Here is a 14,698-nt window from a genome sequence, read left to right as displayed (position 1 = left end):
AGGGCATGGGTCCAACAGACACCTCTCCAAGGGTCCTGTCCACACCATCAAGTTGTTGAAACTAACACTCATCCACTAACACAGGGCAAGCAGGGGCCACGGTTACACTCACAGGCCCTGCATCAACTACAGCATGCAAGTCAGAGCATAGTCAAGCAATTTTGCCTGGAAATTGTCATGCAAATTCTTCACAGCAAGCTACAGTATAGTCTGCTTTCTGTTCCTTCAGGCCATGATGGAATTTATGCTAAAAATTATAGGATCATTATGGAATTATTAAGGCAATCCACAACTCTCCTATGCTATCATGTTTTTCACTTGAAACTCCAAGTCTTTTTTGCAGTTGCATAACCAGTCACACTTTCCTTCCCACACCTCCATTTAGTCACCTTTCCCATGCTGGTGCTCCTGTTCTTTTGCTCTTTCTCCCCTCCAAAACAACCCTTCTAACCTACTGCTTTATGACAGTTCCTGGTCAAAAGTGTCGAAAACATGTTGAATTGTTGTGCTATATTAGGATTGGGCCAAGAGCAGCCGTGGGACTATCTGGCATCTCCTCAGGATGTTTTTGTGACCGTCAGTCCTTCTGGCAACAAAGATTCATTGTAGCTCCTGGAAACTTCCATGAGTGGTCATTTATCTTTGAAACAGATTGCACAGCTGCCCTGTAGCATGTAACATCAAAAATTATAATTTTCACAAAACTGGAAATGGAGTTCCAACCAACTTCAGTTTCTTTTGTTGTTGTTTCTCTTGCTGGTGGTGGTGATGGTGGTGTGTGTTTCTTGTCTCTTTGTTTTGGGGCCAAGCATAACTGTATAAACATTTGCCATGCAGACTCACTTTCATGTCTGGAGAAGTGGATTTGTTCTCGAAAGCTCACATTAAAATATAGCAGTTAGTCTTTAAAGTGCAACCTTTTTGTCCTTTTTTTTTTTTTTTTTTTTTTTTTTTTGGCTTGGCAGACCTGCCAAAGGTACTCATCCCAGTCCTACACAGGCCACAATGTTGCTGTCACTTCCTCCATTCAGGTTCCCCTTTCGTTTTCTTTGCCTATCAGGGTAGCTCAGTATGCATTATCTCTTTCTCCATAAATACAGGTTTTAAAACTGTTTCATCTGTGGAACAGACAGACTGAAGAGCCAACTATCTCTTGACCAGGAAAAAACAAATTCAAAGTTCGAGGTGTTTTAACATAAAAGAATTCACTGTTAATTAAAAGAGTTTTCACAAATGCTAAATATGACTAATATAAAACACAGCAATCAATTTGTTATTCTATCAAAATGGGGAAATATACACCTACGCTAAATATATGTATGTGATTGGGTTCATTAAAGATCTGAAGCAGTTCCTCCTTTTTGGCAGGAAATGACAACTGAGTCTCTTTTTGAACGTTAACAGGTTTATTTAATTTAACATTAGGTAAGTCTACCACAACTTCTATTGGTTCAAAACAACTAAGATCTGGTACCTGTCCAAACTCTCTCTGGAAATTGACAGGATTCATTGAGGGGCTGGCCCAAAACATTCCCAATCAGTGGGCTTCCTCAGCGGAGCACGCCAGACTGCGCATATTGTTCCAAACAAGGGTGTCTGGCCCAATTTCTCTCCGGTGGTGGGTGGTTAAAGGAAAGGTCCAGCCAAATCACCTTCCTTGAGTGACCTAATCCCCGTGGAAAGACCACGACCGTCCATTCTAGAGCTTCTGCTGATGTCCCCTTTTCTTTAGACTTGTCAGGGTCAGGTAGCAACCCTCCTACCTTCAAATTATGGAAGTCCTCCAACAACCCACACATTCTATCATATTCATATTCTCTTTTCTCACCCCTCTTTTCCTCCCCTTCCTTCTTTTTCTCCCTCCTTGGTACACTGAACTGTCTCCTCCCACTTTGCTCCCCATATCCTCCTCCCACACAAAATTAACTCCTCCTCCCCTTCTCTCTCTCTCTCTTCCACTAGACTGATTTCAATCTTCTCTTTCCCCTTTGATTGCCTTCTTTTCCCTTCCTCCACATTCAACTCCTCACTTTCCATTGTCTTCCCTACTTCTATATCTCTCTCCCGGTCAGACGTCTCTAGCTGAGGGGACGGCTCACTCTGTTCTTTCTCCTTTGGGTTTACCGCTCCTTCACAATGTAAAAATTTCCACCATTGTTTGACTCAAATGTCTCCATATACCATTTGGACTACAATCTCCTGCCTTTTCATAAGAGATGGCTACTTCAGTAACTGATTCTTCACATAAGTCTAACAAGGGTAATAACATCAGCAAGTAGCCAAGAGAAAACCTGTTCTACCACTATGTATCTGTTCACCTGATTTTTACCAAAACAATTGTAACCAATTTTCCACTTAAAATAATAGCAATTTTGTCATTGAGTCTGGGCTGAAGCTCAACAGGTTTAACACCTTCCAAGTTACTTGACATTTTTAGGTAATTGCATAATACAGTAACAAACAGTATCTGACAACTGATCTAAAAAGGTGTTTCACATATCCAAATTAATGATGTGGAACACCAAATATCTGAACTCAGGAATATGGGTGCAAACTACTTCAATTTAAATTAATGCTTTTCTTATTGCTTCAGTGGGACATAGATTACAACAACAGATTGGAATGCTTCAGCTTTAAGTCTTAAAGCTATTTAATGAGATGAACACACCTAACTTTGTACTGGATTATGGCCTGTATAAATGTGAACAAAGAAGAGGGAAGTCTGTGTTCATATCAATACAGGTTTATCTACCCATTACAACTGTGACAAGTGTCACATTGCAGAGAACAGCAGATATAACCAAAAACACACCGGAGCTTTCACACATACATAGAACAAGGATAATCACCTAACTCCTTTCACTTAAAACACTAAATTTTACTAATATTTAAAGTATTGGGTACTAATACTGATGCATAACAAGACACGTTTTTAATTTTGCTTCAAGAGTTCATATTTCATCAACAATATAGGTCTTCAGCCCCTTAATCAAGGAGATAAAGAACAGTATCGCTGAAAAATTAATTGAAATAAATACAGACATTAAAATAGCAGACAAATGAATAAAGGAGTTTAACAAGATAATTTTGACAAAAGCAGCTAATGAGCTTCATATATTATATTTCTTTACGGATCAAACACTTTCTTTTTATTTCATTAATTGGGATCTCAATAGATTATTTCATTTTCTACCTCTTATAGGTAAGACTCAAGAGTGAGGTTTAGAGTATGTACAAGAAAATGAGTTCTCTGAACATCTGTGAGTATTTAACCTTCTTTCCTCTCTCACTGTTCATTTATTTCCAGATCTGAACATTACTCAAGCGGTATAGCCTGCCTACATCACAATAAACAAAGGGACCAGTGGGAGCTGGTAACTCCAATTTTGTGAGGACAGTGAATCACTATTGGGTTTTAATTTGAACTTTAAAGGAATTCATGTTTATTTAAATCAGGTTAGATATTTTAGTATTATTCAGGATATTTTTTAAAAAAATACAGGCTGGGAGCAGAGTAGAAAGCCAGTCTCCTGGGCATTCATTGTGCATGAGGAAACTGCTGCTGTAACAGTCTAATTTCCACTTGCACATGGAGTTAACAGGTACCTCCTTGCACATGGGAGAAAAAGGTTAAACCACTCATACAACAGTCTACAGTGGGGTCTTGACTTAAGAACGGCTTGAGTTAAGAACATTTTGACTTAAGAACCACTCTCATAGGAAAATACTGACTTGACTTAAGTACTTAGATTTGAGTTAAGAACTGAAAAAAACCACGCGGGAGGCAGGGAACGTGCAAAATTTGAACTTTCAGTTAACTGTTGGCCAGTGAAAAGGGTGCCTGTCTGCTTCCTCACTCCTCCCAGCGTTTAGAGAGTGGATTGGGAGACAGTCTTCAGACTGCCTGGTACTGTACTGCCTGGACTGTATTTTCCCTGCCTTCCCTGAACCTTTCTTGACCTAAGAAAAAAGAAACAAAATATCCCCCTCTAGTGTTTGAAGGCAGAATAGCAGCTTCCCATTAGTTTCTATGGACGGAAAAGAGCAGATACGGATCAAATGGTTTTCAATGCATTCCTATGGGAAATGCAGATTTGACCTGAGAACTTTTTGACTTGAGAACCGCCTTCCAATACGGATTAAGTTCTCAAGTCAAGACCCCACTGTATTCTATGAGCAGGTGAGCTGACAGAACAAGATCACAGCCTGGATTAAAAATGAAATACAACTGTAGTACAACAAACCAACAGGTTGAAGTCTACTGTAACATTTTACAGCAAAATTCATATCCATATTCTAAAAGAATGTAGAGGGCAAAATGTGGCATAAGTTGCCGCTCATGCCAACTAAAAATGACAAAGGAAATTGGTAAACCTCTTTTTAAAATGAGGTGAGATGTAGGGGTGTTCAATTTTGTGGGCTGCTGGACAGAATGAATGCAGCCTATAGGCTGTACTTTGCCCACCTCTGATCTGGAGGGAAAAACATGGAGAATATGCTCAAAGATTTTATATGATACTCCTAGTATGTATGAGACCCAAACTGTACCGTTATAATGGTAATTAATATTAACGCTTGGAATTAATTAGTTAAGAAAAACAAAGTTAACCTATAATTAGACATGGGATATTCATATTTGTATTCTAGGGGATATGAATATGAAGAGTGGCACCACAGGTGCCACAGAAGTCCATTCCCTTCCTCTAGAACTGGCCAGTCCACTTACTGGTTGCTATGCAGAGCTAGGGTCCTTCATTGCCATTGTCACGCCAGTCACAGAAGGAGCACAGCTGGCTCTTCCCTGCCTCTGTGAATAGCCAACCACTCATCAGTTGAGCCAGGAGATTCCCCATCCTGCCTCTTTATTGGAGTGGTCAGCTGAGCAGGGAGGCAAGGAAGAGCCAGCCGTGCTCCTTCTGCAAAACAACGAAGTACCCCAGCTCTGTTCAGTGACCAGTAAATAGACCAGCCAGTTCTGGGGGGAGGCAATGGACTATTCATATTCATATCCCCAGGGATGCAAATACGAATAGCTCATGTCTACCTATACTTGATTTATTTTTGTAATAACTAAGGAATAGCTAACTTACCTTACAACTGTAAGCTAACAAGAACAACATCATTTGTTTTATTGTGTATAGAGTACCTAATGTGGTGTAGTGGGTAGCATGACAGACTAGGGCTCAGGAGACCAAGGATGGAATCCCTCCTCGTCCATGGAAACTCACTAGGGGAGCAGAACTGGTAAAACCACTCTTTAAAAACCTCACTTAATTTGAAAGTCCTATCGGGGTCGCTATAAGTTGGTTCAGACATGATGGCACAGAACAACAACCTAAATTGATCTAATCCATCAGGTGAAATTCAGCAAAGGCATGCCCATCAATCTTATCTACATACCACATCATTCCTGCCTATCTACCATCCTTACATGTCCATATAGGAAATCACAGTAGATACTTCCCTGATCAGGAGCTAGCTGCCACATCTTGCCATGATTTGGTGGATTTTTCTTCTTCTTCTGTACTCTACCAGATTTGTAATAAACACCAACAAAGGCATTACTCATCCTTCTTTTCAGAATGTACATAAGCATCATAGGGCTTTTTTCTTTTTTTGTTGAGATGTTTAGGCTTTAATCCAATATGTAGTCCCAAACAGAGCACTTCCACTGAATCAGTGGGATCTACATACATGTCAACTTTCCATTCAACAATTGATTCCATGGCTAGTCTATCTGGGACTAGCAATTAGATGCAGGCACTATAATAAAGAAATCCAATCACAAATCATGTGAAGCACCCACAATACTTTTATGTCTTTATAGCAATGCTTTATCAGTCTCCACAATGACTGCTATCTACCCCAATATTTTGGCGTTTACTGGTTCACAGACTGGACTATCACAAACTTGACATTTGCCTCCACAAACTAAGAACTGTTTACAGGCCCCAATATATAAACAAAATTTGCTGTTTAACTCTTTTGGATACATAGAAAATAGCCAGCTGTCTCTCATTACCATTTGCTATATAGAAATGAAGCCCAACCCTGTCTCAGTGTGATAAAAGCCAAATGTGCAGAATCACGTCAAAGAGTTATACACACTAAGAAACAGGAGCTACAACCAACAGAATTCTTAAGAGACCTTATTTACCAATGCACAAAAAGCTTGTTAAGACATAATGGCTTTGCTAATATACTCCTAGAACCTTTTTTCTACCAAGCATTACTCTACAAATTCACAAAGGATGTCCTACTACGACCCATGTTTTAATCTCCTGAAATTGATTCAAGAAAGTGCACTTACATTAAATGCTTTGTTTTGACCAAATAAACTGAAATAAATCAGCCCTGAAGAGAAAATATCTTTACATAGCTATGCCTCAGAATAGATTATTGTAGTGAATCAAGCAAACTATTTACTGGGAAGGACTTATTTTTCCCAGGCAAGTGGGTAGTTACAAGACAAGATACTGATAAATATAAAGAAGCTAGGCCATAATAAACTACATAAAGGAAATGACATCTTTGGGAAACAAACTGTCAGAAGAACAAAGAGCCATGTCTACTAACTTGCTTCCCAGGTGGTAGTGTGTATGTATATGCAGAATTCTGAATAAGACACAATTCAGAGCTGCAAACATACTGAAAGACAAAATATATGTGACAGAAACTGCTAGAATATTTTAAGTACTGAAAGGCATCAGATTGTCACAGCACAAGCTTTTCACACTTCTTGTAGTCTGCAAATTAGCTTGCCTACTTCTGCATTTGTCACTGAGATATAAGCATAAGTATGATTGCTCGGACACCTCCTGGGCAGATTTCAGCTTCTAATGATATACTGTTAGTGTCCTGAGCACACTCTTGTACTGCAGCGAGTCCTGGACCCTCTGTGCATGGCAGGAGAGGAAGCTGAACACCTTCCATATGCGTTGTCTCTGACACATTTTTGGTATCACCTGGCAGGACAAAGTTCCAAATACAGTAGTTCTAGAACGAGCTGGAATTTTCAGCATGTATACATTATTGAAAGCGCCGTCTACGTTGGCTTGGGCACGTTGTGAGAATGGCTGATGGTCGGATTCCAAAAGATCTCCTGTATGGAGAATTAGTGCAGTGAAGCTGCCCCAGAGGGAGACCACAGCTGCGATACAAGGATATCTGCAAGCGGGATCTGAAGGCCTTAGGAATGGACCTCAACAGATGGGAAACCTTGACATCTGAGCGCTCAGCCTGGAGGCAGGTGATGCATCATGGCCTCTCCCAATTTGAAGATACACTTGTCCAGCAGGCCGAGGCAAAGAGACAGTCCCGAAAGCAGCAAAACCAGGGAGATGGACAGGGGACAGATTGCATTTGTCTTCAATGTGGAAGAGATTGTCACTTTCGAATTGGCCTTCTCAGCCCCACTAGACAATGTTCCAAGACCTCCATACAGAGCACGTTACCATAGTCTCTCGAGACTGAAGGATGCCTACATTTAAGGTATGATGCACCCTAAGTCTGCTATAATTTGGAAGTGACAGTTCCAGAGTCTGCTCCTAAAACAGAAAAGGAGCCAAAAAAAAAAAAAATCAAATGGATGATTATGTCTGTGCAGCAGTAACATGTCTCCTTGGGCGGGGGGGGCTCATGTCCACTTTCCCTTATGCAGAAAGCATACATTTTTTATCTTTTCCAGATAAAAGATTTCTTCACAAGGAACGACAGACAACATTTCTGAGATAACAAATAAAGAAAACAGCAATTACAATTAAGCCTATGCCTAACAGCACGCAATTTTGGGCAGCCTCCAATATTTATGTATGCGCTATAGAGGAAATCTGGGTACAGTACTTGGTTTTGAAGTACTTGGGAAGCATAAAAGTACTGAAACTTGGGCAACAACCTTGTCTGTCTGTTCAAGAGGCTGAAAGCCCTTAATATTTGGGTTAGGTTCCCACAAGTGAGTTGAATAATTAGTAATGAGTTTTTAATTAGATCCAGATCATCAGACTGTACAATCCCTTCGGCTGAGGGAGGCAAGGGTGCAGTTCCTGCTGCAAGTACAAGAAACAAAGTCACTGGAGAAGGTGCTCCACCCCAGAGATGCATTTAGCCAAGTCACTCCAGAGCAGAGTTTTCTCCAAGAATATGGCTCTCACTTGCTTACACCTTGAAGCAGTTATGTTGCCTATCTACAGATCCTTTCTCCCTGTAAAAACACAATCCAGACACATTATAAAAGTTTGGCACAGAGTCATTAGTTCTGCATTAAATGATATCCAGGTACTTGTCTCTCCTGAGGACACAAACAAAATGCTCATTTGCACAACTTTAGCTCCCAGAATCCCTCAGCAGAATTCCAGCGGCACATTCTGGACAGTGTAGTCCAGAAAAGTAATGTTGGAAACCTCTGACAGTTTGCCTTCTCATTAAGAAGGTTTGGTACAAAGATGTTAGAAGGTTGAGTGTCCACAATATCAGTTTCAGCTGCTCAGCTGGAAATGTGTCTGGATTATAATAATGAATGGATGTTTGAAAAGTTGCTCTTAACATGGTACTGACTACAGATAACATTTGATCAAATTAAAAAAAAAGCCCAGATGATTGAACTTACGGTATTTCGTAACCTATGTCAGCTGCAGTGTGGGCAGCTGGCATTATTACTGTGAGACAGAGAAAATCAAGAGATCACCAATACAGGACATGACAATCCCCATCCTATATGCTCCTGAGAGATAAGATAACTAATGGTTCAGGATCCTCCTATGTTAAAAAGTTGATGGAAACCAAAAGTTTCAATGCTCTCTAAGCATACACTGTGCAAGCTAACTACTGAGGCTTCCTTATCTCTTTAGGCGGTTTACTCTCCTGTTTGGGATTCTGTGTAGAGTGAACGTAAAAGATGTTGGGGTGCTGGGAGAAGGTTAGACAGATGAGCCTTTCTATGAAAAAGTGCTGCCTCTTTTTCCTCAAGAATGTAGACAGCTTTAATATCATTCACTGGATGACTATTTTGTGATACAGACTGTGAAATTCTGTGGTGGCACATTTCTCATAGTCTGCTCTGGCTTCCTACATTTATGTCTGAAGTGTACCTTTACCGTATTTCCTTGAAAATAAGACAGGGTCTTATATTAATTTTTGCTCCAAAAAAAACAAAAACGCATTAGGGCTTATTTTGAGGGAATTTTTTATTTTTTTCATGTACAACAATCTACATTTTTTCATATACAGTAATGTCATCTTCTTTTGGTTGCTGCACAATGGTGGAGGGCAGGCTTTCACTTAACTAGGACTTATTTTGGGGGTAGGGCTTATATTACGAGCATCCTAAAAAATCGTTTTCAGGTTAGGTCTTATTTTCGGGAAAACAGGGTATGTACCTTTACACAGGTAAAGAAAAGCATCCAGATTAGGGTGGGGTAGTGGAAACTGGAGTTTGCACACATCTCAAAAGTAATTCATTTCTTCATCTGTCAGAACAGGCTTTTCAGAAGGATGTGGCTCTAGAAAGATTCCCCAATCAACAAGGAATCCAGTTCTGCTTCCTCATTATGTGGGCCACGTATTCCTGACAACAGTATTTTGAAACAATACAGAACATCTAAACTTGATTTGTAATTACAGAGTACCAGGAATGTGCCCACACAACCTTTTAATTGACTGCCACTTGTAAGTCCACAAAAGGCATATAAGAAAACAAGAGCCAAGTACAGTATAAGCGTGTTCAGCTTCATCTGTAACAAACATCAGCACTCCATGTGTCAAACTGTAGCTAAACATTTCACAAGACTTTCACTATTGGACACTATTCCGAATACTTTTTCTGCATCATACCAACAGGCCACAATAAAGACTGGTATTTCAGTCTCATTTAAACAAAGTTTACTATGAATCAGCTAAATGGAATAAGCACTCTGAAACCTTTGTAAACTGATTCACCAGCTGTTAATTAATTAATTCTCCTCATTCTCTTGCATATAGCATATTATAATATAGACAATGCAATTCTTAGACCTATTTACTCAGAAATAAGGTCCACTGAGTTCAGTGAATATTACTTCTTGTGAAACCATGCCTAGCATGGCACCCTGAAAAACTATAATCTCTCCATAAAGCAAATATAGATTAACATAGAATCATGGCTTGGCAATTTAGAAATAATTGAGTATACTCCTCCTTGTATACTTAATATTAGAACTAAGAGAGCCAATTTATTCTGTGAAACAAACAGACCTCTTGGGGTTTTCATTTAAACACTCAGAGCTAAATTTTGTTTTAAATTAGAAGAAAATAAAGAACATATTTAAGATATGTATTCAATATACAAAAACTCTTTCCAGATGTAGCTTTAAAACAAAATTCACTAGGTTCATTCTGAACCAATCGGGCATATTTCTCAATATATGCTTTTTTAAAACTTGCTTCGTTCACAAATAGCTGCACAAATTTACTTTTGACTAAGCACAAGTATTCAACAAATCACATTAAACCAAACACAAACCGAAGATATCATTAGATTATCCACTTACTTGGGAGCAAGCCCCAACAAAATTAATTGATTTCAGTAGATAAATATAGGTTTACGTTATAAAATTTAGTATTTCTACAATGTCAACAAGATGATGCTAAACCTGTAATTCTGGACACAAATATGTGGGAGTAAATTCTATGGAACTCAATGGGATTTAGGAATGCACTGCTAACGAAGTTCGAAAAAGCATTGGTTCCTCTTCAGTTCCACCTAAAGCAGATTTCAAGCTTCTCTGCCGGGTTAAATGAATTCACATGAAAAATTCGAAGGAATACAAAAGTCAAGGCCGTAACATTAAAATGAGATTTTTCTTGGCGAAGATATAAGCAGATGCGTATTGCGGGGGAGGAATAATCACAGTGTTTATCGCTGCATCACAAAAGTTGCCTTCGTTTTAAATGGCAAAACTTGTCAAACTATGAAGTGATTTACCCTTGCGAATCAGGCCACCTAACAAGAAAACGAACATTCCTGCGATAGCAACGGTCCCAGCTCCCACGACCACCCCTTCGTCCCAACGAGACAACCTTCACATACCAGTGACTAGACAGATGGGAAGTAGCAGTCTGAAGATCAGTCCACACACCACTTCTGTTGCCATCGCTAGGAGATCGGAGCGAGGCGCCTCTTGGTGAGACAAAGGAGAGAAGCAGTACCGAGGGCGATTTTACCAGACAGCGGCTCCTCTAACTTTTTAGGTCCACTCTTTCTGGTCCAAGGCTGAAGCCAATGCGCGGCGCGCCTGTCCGTCTGCTTCTCGGGCCGCCCCGCCCGCTTCTGTTTTAGAAGCCCCCCGACATCTTCCAAGCCACGGCCGATCCAAAAGAACGCGAGCAGGACAAAAAGGAGACCCCTTCTGCTCCGAAGCCCAGACGAGACCGGCCGAGGTTATAGGACGAGGCGCCAAGGTCCTCCTCACGAGAAGGACGCTCTAACTCACTTGAGCACCATTTTGCGTTGCCCCGCATCAGGTGTGGGGGGGGGGAGGGAGCCCGGGGAAAACTGCCTCACAGCCGCCAAGCCTTCCAAAGGACTTGTCTACTGGGGCGCATGACGGCTGCGCTCGGCCCGTTCCTATCCTAAGAGTCAACGACAAGGCGCCCCGTCAGGACGAGCCGAACTTGAGGAGCAGCAGCAGTAAAAGCCGCAGCCCGAGCGCTCAAGGTGGAGGAGTCGGGCAACTCTCCCGAGCAGCTAGGCTGGCAGGAGAGACGCCGCGGGAGCGCCTCGGCAGCAGCCCAAACTCCCGCGCGCCCTCAGCCCCCGAACCCGAAGAGAAGCTGCCCGGCGCTCGCCTTCCCCAGCGCCGCGAGACACCCCTCGAGGCGCGCACGCGATGGCTCTTGCTACATTTCTTCCACCTCAATGAAACTTGGGGTGACCCCCGCCCCCGCCCCCCTCGAGTGGGCGGGCCAGACGGGACGGCGGGCGTGTCCTCCCGCCAATAGGAGAAGGAGAACGAGGATCTCGGGGGGCGGCCTTCGCGCCAGAAGAGGCAAGGAGGCGGGAGGGGGGCCGTCCCCACCTCCTCCGGCTCCGCCTTCGCCCAGGAGGAGCGCGCGCCCCGCGCCGGGATCAGCTGCAGTCCAGGTGTCACCCGCGGAGCCTCAGGCTGGTAGCTTCGGCGACTGCCCCCCCAGCCACGTGGCTTTCGGAGCCGCCGTTGTCCTCGTCCGACGCTCAGCACTCGCTCTCCGCCTCGCCCTCGAGAAAGCAAGGCGGACAAGTGGGCAGAGGGGGCTGACTGCCCGGTCTTCGCGTGTTCCGAAGGCTCTTATGTCCGTCTCCATTTGTTGTTCTCTGGCGTTCTCCTAACTCCCCCCCCCCTTTTTTTTTAGTCCAGACTCTGAGCGATGCTTCCCAAGGGAGGGCAGTCCGCGCTTGGAGAAGAAAGTCACCGGGCATTTCTGGGTTGCCCTTTTATCGCGGTCTATGAATGCTCCATTCACTGAGGTTTGCTGGCGTCCTAAACAACCTTCTCTTCACTTTGGAGGCTTCCAGGGTTTTTCCCTTCGTTTGTGCTGTCTTTTCTCCAGGAAATATGTAAGGAAAGAAGGGCTGAATAGCTTAGCAGTGGGTTAAAACGGAGGGGTAGCGAGTCCTCAGATTATGGAGGTACTTGGCCCTTCTTTCCTTTCCATTCATTCTAGAAAAGGAAAAGATGTAAGTGGTGGAATAACACAAGATGGGAAAACGGGAAGATGAAGTTGAACACTTTGTTTGCGAGTTACACTTAGATTAGTTCTTCCTACACAACTGGTCCTTCATGGTCTCTTCCTCTCTATTCTGTTTTCAGGATACTGTGAAGTAGATCAGACTGAGGGGGGAAAGGAGTGACCCAAAGTCACTCAGTCGATTTTACAGCTGAGCAGAAATTAGACCCCGAATCTGCTAAGCTTCACTCTTGCTGTCCCACACCCATGCCACAATGGCTTTCTTCCAGTACAGTGGACCCTCTACTTAAGGAATTAATCCGTATTGGAACGGTGGCTGCAAGTCGAAAAGTCTGTAGGTTGAATCTCCATTGACCTACAATGCATTGAAAACCGATTAATCCCATAACTGGCAGTTTTTATTCTATTTTTGTTCCATTTTTTTTCTGGTCTGTAAGTCGATTCTCTGGCTGCAAGTCGAATCTAAATTTTGTGGCCAGAGAAGTCTGTAACTCGAAAAGTCTGTAAGTCGAGCTGTCTGTAAGTCGAGGATCCACTGTATTCGTTCCTACCTGGAGATCTCTTCAGGGTACTTACTAGAGGGCACGGTGCAGCTTTTCTGTCCTTTTTATTCCATGGTGAGGAATCCATTCCGGAAGGAAGTTTGTAAGTCGAAACGTTCGTAACTCAAATCAAGAATGCATTGAAAACCAATTAATCCATCCGGCTGCTTTTGGTTCTTAGGTCGAGGGACGGTTTATAAGTCGAAGCATTAGTTCTCATAGGAATGAATGAAAAGCTGGTTAATCCGTTGCTACCACTAGGGGCAGAAATTTTTCTTTTTTTAATTTAAGATTGTTCTTTTTTGTTGTTGTTTAGTCGTGTCCGACCCTTCGTGACCCCATGGACCAGAGCACGCCAGGCCCTCCTGTCTTCCACTGCCTCCCGGAGTTGGGTTATATTCACGTTCATAGCTTCAATGACACTGTCCAACCATCTCATCGTCTGTTGTGCCCTTCTCATGCCTTCACACTTTCCTAACATCAGCATCTTTTCCATGGAGTCTTCTCATGAGATGGCCAAAATATTGGGGCCTCAGCTTCAGGATCTGTCCTTCCAGTGAGCACTCAGGGTTGATTTCCTTCAGAATTGATAGGTTTGTTCTCCTTGCAGTCCAGGGGACTCTCAAGAGCCTCCTCCAGCACCACAACTCAGAAGCATCAATTCTTCAGCGGTCAGCTTTCTTTATGGTCCAGCTCTCACTTCTGTACATCACTACAGGAAAAACCATAGCTTTGACTATTCAGACTTTTGTTGGCAAGATGATGGCGTAGGTTTAAAAAAAGGCAGGAAACCACGGAGGGAACGAATGAACACTGTTTTAAAAGAACACTTTTAAAATGAAGCACCTTTTACACCAAAACAGGCACTTTTTCAACCAAGCATCTTTTAAATCAAAACAAGCAGCTTTTAAAGCAAACAAGCACGTTTTTACCCAAGCAGGTTTTAACTCAAAACGAGCTCCCTTTTACCCAAGCACCGTTTAACCTAATGCACCTTTTAAACTAAATTTTATATTTACAAATGACAATACCAGGCAGTGCCAGGTTTCTCTTCCCACTCTCTAACCACTTGGACGAGTGAGGAAGCAGACAAGCAGCCTCTTCACTAACTGAAAGTTCGAATTTCCCGCTTTTCCTGCCTTTCCCGCACTTTTTTTCCGTTCGTAACTCAAATCCAAGTTTGCAAGTCAAGTCTATATTTTCCTATCAGAGCGGTTCATAAGTTGAACTAGGGCCGTTCGTATGTCGAGGGTTGACTATAATTGGGAAAGAGAATCAAGCCTCTGTACAATGAAGTACAGCAAATGTGGTAGGGTGATAAAAACCTTGGTTGGATCCCTGTATTATGTAAATGGAGCAAGATGGTTGCATAATAAAAGCAGGTGGACTAGATGCACAATTTTCTTTTAATTTGTAATGCTTGGAGGTGTCCATCTTGCAGTTCCCACTATCTTTGG

The 14,698-nt window shown here is 42.3% G+C and overlaps 1 protein-coding gene across 3 annotated transcripts in view; it reads right to left on the bottom strand.

The window, feature by feature from the left end:
* The window catches only part of PIEZO2 (piezo type mechanosensitive ion channel component 2), a 309,376-nt gene extending 298,130 nt beyond the window's left edge, over nucleotides 1–11,246 (bottom strand). Inside the window, exon 1 of one of the 3 annotated variants that reach the window (XM_072998801.2) lies at nucleotides 11,063–11,246. In XM_072998801.2, the coding sequence (XP_072854902.2) occupies nucleotides 11,063–11,126 (64 nt within the window). In that variant the 5' untranslated portion in view covers nucleotides 11,127–11,246. The remainder of the gene's footprint in view (nucleotides 1–11,062) is intronic. The other 2 variants (XM_072998800.2, XM_072998799.2) reach the window with 2 other exon arrangements.
* Nucleotides 11,247–14,698: the final 3,452 nt, after the last annotated feature.

The sequence above is a fragment of the Pogona vitticeps genome, chromosome 4, assembly GCF_051106095.1.
Source record: "Pogona vitticeps strain Pit_001003342236 chromosome 4, PviZW2.1, whole genome shotgun sequence".
Taxonomy (NCBI): domain Eukaryota; kingdom Metazoa; phylum Chordata; class Lepidosauria; order Squamata; family Agamidae; genus Pogona; species Pogona vitticeps.
Note: the sequence above shows the minus strand (reverse complement) of the source record. Positions and strands in the feature narration are given on the sequence as shown.